Source organism: Pithys albifrons, chromosome 6 (assembly GCF_047495875.1).
Source record: "Pithys albifrons albifrons isolate INPA30051 chromosome 6, PitAlb_v1, whole genome shotgun sequence".
NCBI classification, from domain to species: Eukaryota; Metazoa; Chordata; class Aves; order Passeriformes; family Thamnophilidae; genus Pithys; species Pithys albifrons.
In genome coordinates this window covers 7,815,684-7,830,883 of record NC_092463.1, presented here as the reverse complement: position 1 = coordinate 7,830,883, position 15,200 = coordinate 7,815,684, and the positions used below count along the sequence as shown (strand labels likewise).

Genomic DNA, 15,200 nt, shown 5'->3' with positions numbered 1-15,200 from the left:
CCATAGTTTCAGCATCATAGAATAAATATCCTGAGTTCAAAGGGGCCCACAAGGATCAGGCAAGTCCAACTCCTGTACCTGCACAGGCACCACGTGCCTGAGAGTATCACCCAAATGCTTCTTGAGCTCTGTCAGGCTTGGTGCTGTGACCACTGCCCTGGGGAGCCTGTTCAGTACCCAGCCACCCTCTGGGTGAAGATCCTTTTTCTAATATCCAGCCTACACCTCCTCTGACACAACTTCAGGCCATTTCCTCGGGTCCTGTCACTGGTCACCACAGAGAAGAGATCAGTGTCTGGCTCTCCTCTTCCCCTCACAAGGAAGTTGTAAACGGCAATGAGGTCTCCTCTCAATCTCCTCTTCTCCAGCTGAACAGACCGAGTTGCCTCAGCTGCTCCCCATGTGCCTTCCCCTCAAGGCCCTTCATATATCTTTTCTTATATTACGGCACCCAAAACTGCACACAAGACTTGAGATGAGGCCAAACCAGCGCAGAGCAGAGCAGAGCAGAACAGTCTTACCCTTCGATGTGCTTTGAGAAAAAGCTGCCCCAAGAGAGACTTTAAACACTCTGCTCTGCAAAGTAATGAAGTATTTCTACAGACGGATTTTACAAGAGGATTATTTTGACCTTTACTGTTCAAAATTTCCCTGTAATGAGGAAAACAAAGCTATCAAAACTAGCCAAAATCTGTAATCTTGATAGGCCATCTTGTGACCCTGTCCCGCTCTCTGTCTCTGCAGATGCTTTGTTTAATTCTGCATTATGGAAAAGCTGACAATTCGAGCCACCTGCTGGGTACCCAACATCCTGAAAGGAAAAAAGTTGGTCACCCCTCTACACAAAAGCTGGTGGGAATTTTGTCAGTGAATTCAATGGGCCATGATCAGGTCTCCCCTTGCCAGCACCAGAGGTCAAGTTCTATTTTATCCTGAGTCAGTAACAAGTGAACAAAAAAGCAAATTTTCAGAGTGTGCAGTTCTTAAACAAAACATTAGCCTGAACACACACACATACACACAAAATTACAGTCCTCCTGCTTCTTTTGGATGATATATTTAGAAATCCTATTAGCTGGAGAGATCAACATTCTTATCTGAATTTCCAGGATGCTGTAACATGCGAAATTAGAGCAGCTCTCTTAAGTGGGTCAATTATCACTACTGCACTTACAGCAGCTTTTCCCCTCCCTCCCTGCAGCATCCATAATGGGCATTTAGCACAAGGATTTAAACAGTCAGATGTTGAGTTGACACACACCACAATGTAAAGTTCCCTTCCCCTTTTATATTCTCAGAATCTTAAAGGAACAAAGAAAATCACCCAAGTACTGAATCTCCACATTAAAATTAGTCTCCCAGGGGAAGCTTCAATGACTCCCAGAACAGGGCATCCTGCGGGATAATGCCAGTCAGCAATCACGCTCACTGTTCTCCCGCCACATCTGAGTCATGCACAAAAAGGTTTATGGCTTTCCCCCTGCAAGGAACAAGAGGAGAACCTGCAGGCCACCAACCAGTGCGCAGGACCACACAACCAGTTGGAAACACTCCCAAGGGAATTCTCTGTACAAGACACTGCAAACCACCAGAGAGAACTGGAACAATTCAAGTACCCAGAACCACTCCAGAAACTACAAAGTCATCCAGAGCAGACTGAGATATGGCACAGACCGAGGGAAACACAGGCTCTTCTGCAATACACCTGGAGGCCAGGTGAGATAGCTGGGAGTGACACAGCCCCAGATCCTCCTGCCTCGCCCACCCACGAGCACAGGACAGCAGCCGGGAGCAGCCCTGGCAGTCAGGGAGAGCAGCAGGGAAGGGAACAGAGCCACGCAACGGAGCACACAACGTCAACCAGCACATGGAAAGGAAAATTTTACTTTCCCACCAACTGGAAACATGAAACACCTCATTCTCTCAGCACCACACTTCCTTTATATGTATCTCTTTAAAGGAAAAAATGTGTAAGGCAGTACTGAGAAGGAAAGATGGTATGATTCTCCTTCACTCCATGGAAAAGGACAACACTGGATATGCAGGCTTCATGTCACAAGACCTGCTGCTGAAATTCAACAGTCCCAGTCTTGGCTGGAGGAGAGGGTGACAGGGAAAAATTTAGGTGCAGAACTTAAATTTCTACTGCTGTCCTTGCCTGCCCTCTTCCTTCTATCTCCAGCATTTTCTTCTGTAGTACCAAGGAGGAATAATCACACAATCCAAGCATTACCAAACACCTAACTCTTTGGAAATCGATGCAAATAACATGGGTAACAACAGCCACACCCTGGGCCAATTTTTGATTAATAAATTGAAACTCTTCCAGCTAAAATCCATCCACTCAAAAACAGAGCAATTTTAAAACTTCATTTTGAAATTAAGTGGACAAGGCTTTTCCAAGACTTCAAGTCCAGACAAATACTTCATTAGGAAGCATTTATTTACCAAGAGTGTCGCCAAACACTGGGGTTTCCTCAATAGATGGTCAATGCCCCCAGCCTGTCAGTGTCTAAGAAGCATTTGGACAATGCCCTTAACAAAATGCTGTAAGTTCTGTTAGGCTTAAATTGGTCAAGCAGTTGGACTGGATGATTGCTGTAGGTCCCTTCCAACTCAAAATATTCTGTTCAACTCTGTATGAAGTAAGATCTTGGCATCCTTTACCACACACAAAAAAAGGTACTGAAATGAAGTAACTTGCCTCAGTAAATACTGTATGTATTTTAACTGTGCAATTTAAAATCCATTTTTATTCCCTTACGTCCTTGTCACACTCAACTTATTTTCAATGCAACAGCAGTTAATCAAAAAAAGTAAAAGGTCAGTTACTAAAGAGAAAGTCCTTAACCAAAGAGAAATAGAAGCTGATTTTATTAACCTCCCTAGCCACAGCTCTAAAGTTTTCTTGATTAAAGCCTCATTTCAAAAGTTAACTTTTTAATCAGCAGCACTAGGGCCTGCTGGCTCCAGGAAGTTTTAGTAGAGGTCAAAAGATGGCTGGAGATCTCACTTTTTATTTCTAATAAAAAAAGGAAGTCTTGCCCTTTTCCTTGCAAAGACAGACCTTGAAGTGTTAGTAGAGAAACAAAGACTGCATCCATCAGAGATTCTCATGGCAAGGCTACACAAAGCTTCCCAAGACAACATGGCAGCCAACAGAACCTTCTACTGTTTGAGAGGAAATTAGCTGAATTTCTCTTGCAAAGACCAGCATGGTAGAAAAGCTCAGTCGCTGCCGTCTCACCAAGGATTAAAGAGACCAGTTCCTTATTCCACCACAGATTTTCTGGGTAACTCTGAATGTGTCACTGAGTTCTGCACCTGGAAATGAAGATAAATACTCTGAACTTCCCTTACTGTGACATAAAAATAAACACATTAAACCAGGAGACTTTCAAACAGCTTGGCAATAAAGTACAAGTACTGCAGACAGATAGGAAATAACAAAGTGCTGCCCCATTCAGATGCCCCTTTTTTTTTTCTAAAACCTTCTTGCCTGCTGGGATCTGGCAATGCCTTTGTGATCTTCCCTCAAACAAAAGGGAGGTTCACAGGGCAGAGGAAGCTGGGGAGGAAAAGTGCCTTATGCTTTCCCACCCAGAGCAAGTTTACATCTGAAAGACTTCAAGGCACCAAAGCTCCTCCTGACAGTGTTCTGCTCCCAACGCCCAAATTTAAGAGGTTATTTTTCTTAGGCATTTAGAAGAACTGTTCTTTTGCAAACAACTCAGATGACAGGCTCCACTTGGCTGCCTTGATCTGACCCTGGGAGGATCCCACCTCTGTCCTCTGACCACTCACAGTGCCACTGAGGACCACCTGAGTAATTCAGCCCCAGTTTCAGGAGCTGCCCAGCCCTGGGCAGAGGGAAGGGCTCAGCAACCCCCAGCACTGAGACTGACGAGCTTTACTGGAGGGGGGAAAAACCTGTCCTGAATTTACCTCCAGAGGCAAACAGAGGGATATTTACACAAGATAGCTGGTGAGGAAGCTTTGCAGGGACTCTTCTCATGTGGAAAAGGTTTTATTTACTGTGCTCTAACAAGACAGGATTTGGTTTACAACTAAGGGTGCGTTTTTCAGAGAGCTTCAAAGAAAAATAATAAATAAGTAAAATAAAAAAGGTGCATGTTGTGGGATAAAAGACATTTACCATGTAAAATGTTGCTATAAAAGACCCCAGGTGGTAGTGCTGGAAAATATTACACAAAACAGTGGACAGTTGTGCAGTTTTTCTAACAGTTGTGTACAGTAGAAGGATTACAAACAGAATGAAATGTTCCTTGATTAAAACAAACTGATATCCCACCTGGAAAATCCTGGCCAGACTCTCATTGTTCCTGAGTGACCCTGGGGCAGCCATGGGTTACAGCTGAGCCCATAAGTCACTCAGACACCCTGCCTGGCTCTTCCCAAGTTCTCTCTCTCGGGAACAGCGGGACCAGCTAAAAAGCCCTTTGTTTCCATTCAAACATATGTAGGGGTGGAAAAGCTGTTCAAAACATTAAAGAGAAACAACTGAGGACTGTTACTATTCCAAGAAACAAATTAAAATCCAGGGTCTGAAATGCTGGGAGCACTGGCAGTGCCAGATGAAGTCAGACATCAGTGGAAATGCTCAGCATCGCTCAGTCCTGGAGAGGGGGACAACAGGTTCCATGAAACCTGAGGACTTAAAATTACTATCTCCCTTAGATGTATTTTTTCATTATATCTTTACTTCTGACACTGATAATATAGACACGTTCTATAAAGAGAATAATAAATCAAAGTTTTTATAGGTAACTCATCAAAATGATGAAACACCTCCCAAATTCACCTAATGGTTTGTAAGCCATTTTCCCTTGAAAACATTTACACTGACAAGGAATATAAGGCAGCAAATGAAAAGCTATGCCAAGTTGCTGCTTTGTGGGGATTTGTGTCACATAAACTAATAAAACCCATAAACTGATATAAAATCAATCCACACCTCAAATAATATATATAAAACTTTCTAATGGACTGTAAATAAAAGACGCACTTCAGATAAACCAATTTTTATGTTCTCTTTAAGTTCTGGAACTACTTTTTCAGATCAAAAAAATTTGTGGTACCAGAATATTTTGCATTTTTGCATTAATTAAATAATGCATAAGAAACAAGGAGAACATAATGTTTTCCTAGTTCAGGCTGAGGTTTATTCAGGCATAATTCATACTGCACCAGTAGACTTGGCTCCAATATTCCTCTCATTTTCACACAGGCTGGCTGGCGACGTGCACATTATGAAAAAAGAAGAATAAGCAGATAACCATGTCAGATAAATACATTCCACTCCCTCCAACAGAACTTGCAGACACAATTAAATTCTGTTTTCCCTTCTGAAATGTTTCCCACTCCTTTGGTTCTGCCACGAGAATACAACATCTCTTGCCACGTCAGACCCTGACTACATCCCACTGTAACTACCCAGGCCACATACATTCTTTGTCCTTCCACTGCACTATCTTTTGAGAAACATGATGTCTCCTGTTTCAGAGACTAATCTGTTCAAAGGTAACATCTCTAGCCTCTACAACTCCCAAGTCCCTCTGCAAATTTATTTGGCCACCCAAAACCTGCAAGCTGTCTCAGCTCTGAAGATGCTGCTGCTCTTTGCTACTTTTTCCACATCACCTTTTTCCTCTAAAATACATTCTCCAATCTTCAGTCTTTAACTTCCTTTTCTAAATTTCTCACAAATTTCTCTGTTAAGAGTTCTGTAACAAACACAATGACAATGAACACTTTTAAACTCAGGAAATCTACTGAGCAGTGTATATAAATCTTGAAGTGTTACAAATACTGCATGTCCTTTGTACAATATTGTACAGTGTATTGATGCTCTTTCAGGCCCTCTCTGGCAGCTTCTCCAGAAGACCAAAACCAATGGTAAGTTTATTACCCTGAATGCAGATCTTCATTCTTGTCACGTGCCCATCCTCTACACCTGCTCTGGGTCCCTCTGTCCCAAAGGCCCTGGGAACACCCCTGCCTCCTGTAGCACGTGTCTGTATCGACAGACTTAGGCTGGGACGAAATATAACACACTGATAATGATCATCATAATTAATCTACGGAGCCTTGAACATATTCTAATTTCAAAGGTCAGCAACGTGCATCTGTAGCCCTCAGGTTTTCAAGTTTCTCATGAAAGGATAAAGTACAAGAAAAGGAACTTCTATTCCAGTGTTCAAGAGTCCAGCATTCATTTGGGGTTTGGTTTTCAAACTACACTGGACTTTAAACAGTAACAGAAAACAAAACAAATTAACAGAAAGACCCCAAACCCACAGCAGAACACAGGCAGAAGCTGAACTCCTTCTCCCAAAGTGACATGGTTAAATTCTTAATATCAGCTACAAAATTAAGTTTATCTAATGGATTTTTTAAAAAGTAAACAATAAAAAATTGAGCCATATGGTCATGCACTTCAACTTCTTGATTCCCAGGCAACACAGTAACAAGTGAGGGCGGAGTATTTTGTGACACTGATACAGAAAGACAGAGCTTGTCTTTGCAGACTTATTCATGCTTTACTTGTAGTAATTTATGTGAAGTATAACACAGGATATTAACTCCATTTAACAAAGAAACCTGGGAAATTAATTTAGGTATTTATGAAGTGTCAACCAGACCAGTACATCTTGCACATAACTGAGATACATGCTGAAATACATTAAAGAAAGATAAAACCCAAGCAAATTATTTTTGTTTTGTTTGTTAGAAACGTTAGCCCCACTTGCTGCACAGATGGCTGCACATTACAGGGTTACTGTCTGCCTCTTACAGCCTGCACTGCTGCAAATGCTGTTTTATCACTATCAGTGGGGAGAAATGGATTTGCATATTATGGCTGGGCTATCATTCAGTAGTATCAAATGGCAACTGTATATAAATTATGTGCCATAGGCATTTAAAAAGAAAACAAAACACAAAATAATAGAAAAGACCTTAAAGATCATCCCATTTCAACCTCCCTGCCATGAGCAGGGGCACCTTCCACTGTCCCAGGTTGCTCCAAGATACATCCAACTTGGCCTTGAACCCTTCCAGGGATGGGGCAGCCACAGCTTCTCTGGGCACCTGTGCCAGGGCCTGCCCACCCTCACAGTCAAGGATTTCTTCCTAATACCTAATCTAAACCCATCCTCTTTCATGTGGTTATCTGAAAAATATATTACCAAAATATTTATAATACTTTAAAATTGACAATATTTATGGTAGTGACAGTCATACTGTCCAAAATTCACACAGAGACTTTACATTAGGAAACACCAGTGTAATAGGCAAGCCTTTCATTTAATTCCATTATTCCAGCAAAACTACATTTTTCTTAAACATGCAAATGCAATGAACACAAGACTGTGAGAAAACACTAATTATAGAAAGGTGAACATAGTTTCTGAAACTGCAAAAAAAATCTCAATCTGAAAAGGAAAGCTAAGCTGTCCCACTGCAAAAAATGTAGCATGAGAGCAGCAATCTAGAAAAAGTATCAAATTAAATGGAATACTGATGATATGCACATACTTCCTTAAAGTAGAAAAGAACTAAAATAATACACAACCACAGAAGGATAAAATCGTTTGGATTTAAAGGGACCTTAAAGATCATTTTGTTCCATGGGCAGAGACACCTCCCAAAAGATCATGTTGTTCAGAGCCCCATCCAACAGGAGGAATTGTTTGATACTAAACTCTGAATTCCAGGAACTGAAACACAACATAAAAGAAACAGAAATATATAAAACAAATTAATTTGGATGGTCATCAGTATTTAAGGCTTAGATAGATCTTAATGAAGTCCTCAGGACCAAAACAGGGATTGAAGAGCAAGTACTCACTTGCAAATCTGTCCCGTGTGCAGTTCCACTTCCAGCTACTGATTTCCTGTAGGATCTTTCAGCAAATTTCAGAATTTATCAGACATCATTTTTTTTTCTCAAAACTTAAACAGGAATGATACTATCCTTCCTGCAAGTATTAAAAGAAGGAAATCCAAATATGGTGATGAAAAACCCACTGGAACTGTAACCTGTTCTTTGATGTTGATACTGCAGGAGGTTTGGAGTTAATTGTCGTTTGCTTTAAAAAAGAAAAACAAAATAAACAACAAATACTTCACAAATAATAATCCCTAACAAAGCACAGGGAACGCGTTGAGAGAGAAGAAATTTAGAGCTATTGATGGGAGGCAGAGTGACATTTATACATAAAATACTAAATATTGTACATTTGGAAAGGGAACAAATGTACTTGAACCACAGGAAACACTCCCATTCCCTTCACTAGCAGTGATCAAGTTAGCTCTTAAACACTTACCTTTTCACATCTGGAAGCAAGGTCTAGCTGGGATAGTTGACTGGCTAAATGCATGACTTTATTTATATTTTACAAATGTGAAAGGATACGAGGAGTTCCTTCAGTCCTACACACCAGGTAGAGACACGCAGCAATTACATGGGTCATCTTCCTCCCCCGGGTCAGATGTTTGCTCACAGCCATCTTGAAAAAATTAAAGGCCGTATCCAGACAATGTTGGTTGAGTTGAAGCTGGTTTCCCAAGTTGTGAATCTGGCGTTTCCCTAAAAAAATTCACAAGGAAAAGAAAAGCTTAACAATTATGCAGCTAATGTGCTTTTGGGTTGAGGTCTTTGGTGTTGTGGTGGTTTTTTTAAAGACAAAACTAAGGAGGCAGATTTTGGATTTCATCTCTGGATTTCATTTCATTGACTTCTCAAATTTCAGGAACTACTCTGGACAAAAAACCCCGCCCTGTTTTGGACTGCTAGAAACACATGCAATCAATGAGCTCTGGAAAACTAAGTCACAGACATCAGCCCCAGAGAAGGTCCAAACCATAGCCAAGACTTCTCAGACAGAAGATTATGCCCCCCTCCCTTAACATCATTTGACAATTAGCACTTGGTTGGCTGCAGCAATGAACTTCCAAAAGCCAGAGGTCTCAGTGTGTTTGACACTCAGGTGCAAACAGAGAAGACGTTTTGCTGCAGCTCTCCAAGAAGTGATGGAGTTTGCTGCTCCTCTGACCACAACCCAAGCCCACAAGGAAAGGGGCTCTGCTCCAGGGTTGCCCATGACCCCACTGATGGGGGGCATTTCCTGCCTCTGAACACTTTCACACTCCAGCCTTCATTTAAGGCTTGGCTGCCAGACAACTGAGCTTGTGGCTTCAGGAGAACAAATGTGCCTTCACCCTTAAATAAAACAATAAAGAGAAAAAAGGATGTTTCAGATGATTCATGGCAGGAAGTGGTCCAGCTGCTGGGACAGATGTGGGAAGCAAGGTCCACTCCAGCTTCAGGAAGAGTGTGCCGAAAAGACAGCTTAAGAAAAAGATGGGTGAAGTCATGAGGAAAAGGGAACCCTCAAGTTCCTCAGCATACGGGATCAGACAGCACATCAAGAAAAATCCTTTAATTCAATGTGCTGGGCAGATGTTTCCCGCACGTGTATTTACAGGAAACACTTGTCTGTTCCCTTCAGAGATGTCAAGAGCAGCTTTGCAGAAGGGGGCACGATGCCTGCTGTGCCCTCAGCCACCTCTGCTCACAGAAAGCAATGGCAACCACACGATGCTTACCAGAACACCACCAGCTCCTGCACAGACCACACACTTAATATTATGCAAATCCCTATATCCTCATCACTAATAACACAGTAAAATTGCTTCATCTCCAAATAACCTTTTGCCAAAGACACTGCTTCAGCACAGCTTTATTAAGAAGTGACTCCAGCCAGGCAAGGTCAGCAGGATTCCAGCCAAACAGGAGCTGCCACAAAGGAACAGCTTCTCCTTCCTGCACACGTGGAAATCAGTGCACTCACCACTGAGATCTCCTTTAAGGCACGTGGTCAACCAGGTGGAACATGTTTGGATGAAGAAGTAAGAGCAGAGGAAGGATATACCACCCTTCACAGAGGTGTGGGCACAATAAGCTACTCAAGAGTAATCCAAAGCCCATGAGACAAATAGTTTTACCACTGCCATCAGCAGGCCTTGGACTGGCACTTACCAGCCTCAAATGTAAATATTACATCTTCCTAAAACTAGGATATAAACCAGCATCCACCCTCTTCTGAATTTTATTTCACTTATCAACCTGTATTGCTGTTTCTTCTGTCCCTAGGAAGGTATCACTTTGTACTCATTTGGGGAAATAAAATGCACTTGAGTACCAAAAACTCATTTTACAGTGGCAGCAAAGCAGCTTTCCTGATCCACCACTTCCCAAACAATCCACCCCAGAGGCCAGCATGCATCAGGGAACCCAAAGAAAGTCACATCTTCCCATCACCTAAAGTATTTTATATGGTTTTATCCTATTCTCCTCTCATCCTATTTTATCTGGTTGTATTTTGCTGTGCATGGCCACCGAGATGGAGACACCAAGAACTGCCATCTGTAGATTTCAGGCACAACATGCAGATGTACAACCATTTAAAAAAATAAATGAACATGCCCATGTGCCTCACCCTCAGCTGTAGAGATCCATAATCCCTGGAGTAGCTAAGGCACAGCATTCCCTTCAGTAAGATGACACAACTCAGTGTCCTCAAAGTCACAAGGACAGATGATAACAAGCAACAATTTCAGCAGTTGTAAGTGTTGTCCAAATTTTGCTGCTAAGTAAAGCTTTTGCCAAAGCATTAATAGAAGAGTGGCTCCTATGCCAAGAAGAACCACATGCACTCCTGAAGGCTTCTTGGGCTAAAGATGGAACTGGAGTGCAGGTTCTACCTGGCTCCACAAGGACGAGGCTGGCACAGGCCACCAAACAACAAGAGATCATAGAATCATAGCATTGATTGGGTTGGAAAAGACCTCCGAGATCATCAAGTCCAACCCTTGGTCCAACTCCACTCCCTTTACCAGATCATGGCACTCAGTGCCACGGCCAATCTCAGTTTAAAAACCTCCAGGGATGGGGAATCCACCCCCTCTCTGGGCAGCCCATTCCAATGCCTGAGCACGCTCTGTGCAAAGAAGTTTTTTCTCATCTCCAGCTTCAATTTCCCTTGGCAGAGCTTGAGCCCGTGCCCCCTTGTCCTATTGCTGAGTGTCTGGGAGAAGACACCAACCCCCACCTGGCCAGAACTTCCCTTCAGGTAGTTACAGACAGTGATGAGGTCACCTCTGAGCTTCTTCTTCTCCAGGCCCTTCACCAGCCTAATATGAGGAAGCTTCCCAGGCCACCAGCACAGCAGCAACTGATGTGGCTCTTGGTGTATACAAGATGAGCCCAACGAGCTGGAGATGCAGAGTAAGAACAGGACAACCATCCATAAGATTTCTTCCCCAGCACTCCCCTGGCCCATGCCTGTTACCAGGTAAGCCCTCTCCCAAAACACTGTTTTCATTCATGGTTCCACCTCAAAGAGCACTTCAGAAACAAAGAACATACAAGGGAAAAAAATAATACCAAGAAAGATACTTGAAATTAATTTCTTTCATAAGCTATTTTCACCACTGAGCTCGTCCCATTCCCAAGCTACCATTAATATTCTGAGTATTTAACTTTTTCTTAATTTCAAATGTTGAAATAGAATTAATTCACCATAATCCATTCTAAGTAAACAGGATGCTTATTTGAGTAATATATGCATTTTTTAGCTGAGCTCTCCATCCATCGTAAATATTTTAAAATAGAATACTTTAGAGGTGACCAGTCATTGTGTACTGACAAATACCAAAGAGATCTCAGACCACAGAAAGATACTTGCCCACTCAGGAAATGCTATTTCTTTGAATGTTCTACTCAACTTTCAGCAGACCAGTGAAGGCTTTTATTCTATGAGCCAGGACTCCCCCAAGCTGCTTTGTGGTATTACGTCAGTGATACAATTTGTGGAAAATGAAGGCAACTGTTACACTGCTGCTCATACCCAAAATGAACAACCTAATGCAGGGCAAAAAGCATCCTAAAAATTATGTGCACCCTGATAACTAACTTGGTTTTGTCCTTTTCTGTGAGGAGAGAGAAAAAAATGTACTGGTTATAGCATCATCTAAGTATACATCTACATTCTGTAACCAGTCTCCTATTTACTAAAGAAAGATCAAAGCTTTGTTGTTTCCCCACCACCACCTCCGCCCCTTGAATTTAACATGACAACGAAATTCTATTTTTCTGGTATCTTATGTAACACTGACAAAAAAATAGCTGGAAAAGTTACCATTAGCAATTCTGCTAGATTTCTCCACAGGGAACACAAGATACCTTGTTCTCTTACTGGTTCCTTCCCAGAGACAAGAAGCTACTTCACAGAGTCCAAGAAAAGACAGGTATCAGCTGGAGGGCTGTCACCCCGGCACTGCAGGATGGTACCAAACCACTGCAGAGTACCCTCTTCCAACTCATATGGCAACCAAAGGGTGGTCCTGCGGTGTAATGGGAGCACTCTAGACTCTGAATCCCAAGGACCTGAGTTCGAGTTTCAGTGGGACCGTTCCCTGGCAGTTAAAGCCTCCCTGCCATCCCATCCTGTCAGATCTCGGATGCTCAGCAGGGTCAGCCCCAGTCAGTACCGGGTGCCGTGACAGTCCCGAGGACTTCCCTGTCACTGTCCAAGCTCGCTTGGCCTTGGCAAATGGACCTGAGGACTGAAATGGTGGGGCCAGTTCTGCACACGCTGTGCCTCACCTAAAACATCCCCTGCGCAGGCTGGAAGGGCACACCCACGTGGGGAGAGCCCTGCCCAAAATCTTCGCTTGCGAAGTCTGGCCATACACATACACATGACAACCAAAAGTATGTAGTTCTGTGACTTCCCACCTTTTCAGCCAATCTCAGCAATCTGACATTTCCACAGCTGAAAAACCCATCTCCATAGTATTTTATTTAATTATAAATACAGAGATTTAATCTGTCAGTATCAGAAGAGCAGCTGTTCATACACAGAGAAACTGGGCTTAAGAAACAACTGATCAGAATAAACATTCTATCCAGTGTTGGAGTTACTGTTGACAAACATGAACAGAGACCAGATATTCACTCAGACTGCCAGTCCTGAACATGAGACAGTCCTCGTAGCTTCCAAAAACCTTGCTAAGCACTGGGATGCTGCTCCCCCAGCACCAGGGTCAGTGCAGGGAAGAGCAGCTGCAAGCTCCAGGGCTGGGAAGATGAGCAATTCCCTCCAGCAGACCTACAGCACTGCATTATGTCGATCAGCTCTTGAACGTCCTCCCACTCCCACTGCTCCTCGCTAGCTGGGTGGCATTTCATAACCTCCCAATTGCTGTTTATCTCCTGACTGCCTCCATCATTTTTTCTACCAGCACTGCTCCAACCAGCCCTCACGGCTGGGTAACACCCTCACTGCCAGTCTGACCATATGGTCCCAGTGAGCAGGGAGCTGGTCCAGCTCACTGCAAGGATGCAACAAGCCTTGTGATCTCATGATCTCAGCCAAACAGCGGGAATATCCAACACTACAATGCAATTTATTAGCAATCTGCTCCACTCACTATTCACCAGATTCCATCACAGTGTTATGAACTCCAATGAACAGAGTTGCTCTACTGCATGAAAAAGAACTGACACACCTTCCAACTCTGCTGTGCTCTGGCTTATAGAACACTCAGGACCACAGATTCCTGACTTCCTTATCTATTTTATCCAGCAGAACAGCTTTTAATAAAGTTTGAATGTGACACTGCTCTAAAACCCTGCAGCTATTAGCTCAGTACCAAAAAGGAATATCATCATGTGGAACAGCCAGTATGAAGTATTGCATTTTTTTCCAAACAGCTATGCAAATGTGTAACATACAATACAAAATACACAGGGGTAAATCAAGTATCTTAGTAGGTGCATCTTTTATTAGTAACTTGAAATATGAGTTGCCTTTTTTGGGCCTTAGAGGTTTTTGACAGATCATGGGATTCTTTTTTTAAACCACAAGAAATAGCGCCTTTAAGGTCAAAGCTTACACTTGACACTGCCCTTGCAATTTAGTGATGGCATTAAAGTGGTGTTGAAGTATCCTTGGGAAAAGGACAAAGAACAACGTCTTTTTAAAAAGGCAGGACAAGCTCAGAAGCAAGGTTTCAAAAATTCTCCCCCTTCCCTTACCAGTAAAACAGTAATAAATTTTCTTTTAAAGAGCCTAAGAACAAAAGTCTAGAAACTACAGAAACGTTGTGATGTACAGGACACACACCACGCAGTTCCCATTTATTCCTCAAAGGCTCATCATACCATTGGGGTGGAGGGGGAGGCAGGGGGAGAGGTGAGAGAGAGAGAAGCTTGTGTTTCTGGAAGCAACACACTAATTCAAGTTCCCAGGCTACCAAGTAGTAAAGTTTATCACGCTCCTGAATCTGCATCCAAAAACAAAAGGCCCTTTTCAGCTTTTAGTTCCAAGCCTACTAAAATAAAAGTGTTTCTACCCATCTCCTCCCAGCATGCTAAAAGAGGCACCATCATCTTCTCATCCGATGCCAACCTCAATGCTTTGAACTTGAAGTGACAAGTTCACATAGGACCCCAGAACGCCACTATCCTTTTATTTCAGATAATTTCCATTCTTTTGACAGAGGAAACTGTGGTTATTACAAAATAAAATGCGTAAGCCAGAAATCACTGTCACAAAAACATTTGCAGAATATCTTGGTAACATTAAATGCTTACACAAGAGGCAGTTGATAGCAAAACTGCAGCTTAAGTTATAATAGAAGCAAAATAGAAAAAGAGAGAAAATCAGACCCATTCTTTACAAGCAATTTTCTTTCTTTTATGATCTCGTTACTACAGAAACATCTTGTTCTCTTCCCCTATGGAAGAGGAATCATACCTTTTTTTGGATCCCTGAAAAGTCAGTAATGTCAAGCAGCTACAGCTCAATATTACTCGTCTCTGGCTTCTGCCTGCTCATCTGCAGCCCTTTGCTCCGTCTGACAGAGACTGTGACTGCTGCCTCACAGCAGCATTGTCAGTATGAAGCATTAGTTTCTAGGGGAAGAACAAGCAGTACACAGACAGACCTTAAATTAATTGCTATTATGATACTAAACTGCACCATCAAAATCCAGGCATATGGATTTTCCCCCCTTTCTGCAATTTGCTCGAGGGGCCCTGCAAACCAGCACTACCTGAAAAGGGGAACACAGTCATGTTAACAGCACTAATCCTTTTTTTGCAAAAAGGA

The 15,200-nt window shown here is 42.6% G+C and overlaps 1 protein-coding gene across 2 annotated transcripts in view; it reads right to left on the bottom strand.

The window, feature by feature from the left end:
- BRF1 (BRF1 general transcription factor IIIB subunit) overlaps window positions 1–15,200 on the bottom strand; it is a 179,603-nt gene that overhangs the window by 122,345 nt on the left and 42,058 nt on the right. For both annotated transcript variants that reach the window (XM_071557365.1, XM_071557366.1), the window contains one exon: window positions 8,438–8,611. In XM_071557365.1, coding sequence (XP_071413466.1) covers window positions 8,438–8,611 — 174 coding nt within the window. The remainder of the gene's footprint in view (window positions 1–8,437; window positions 8,612–15,200) is intronic.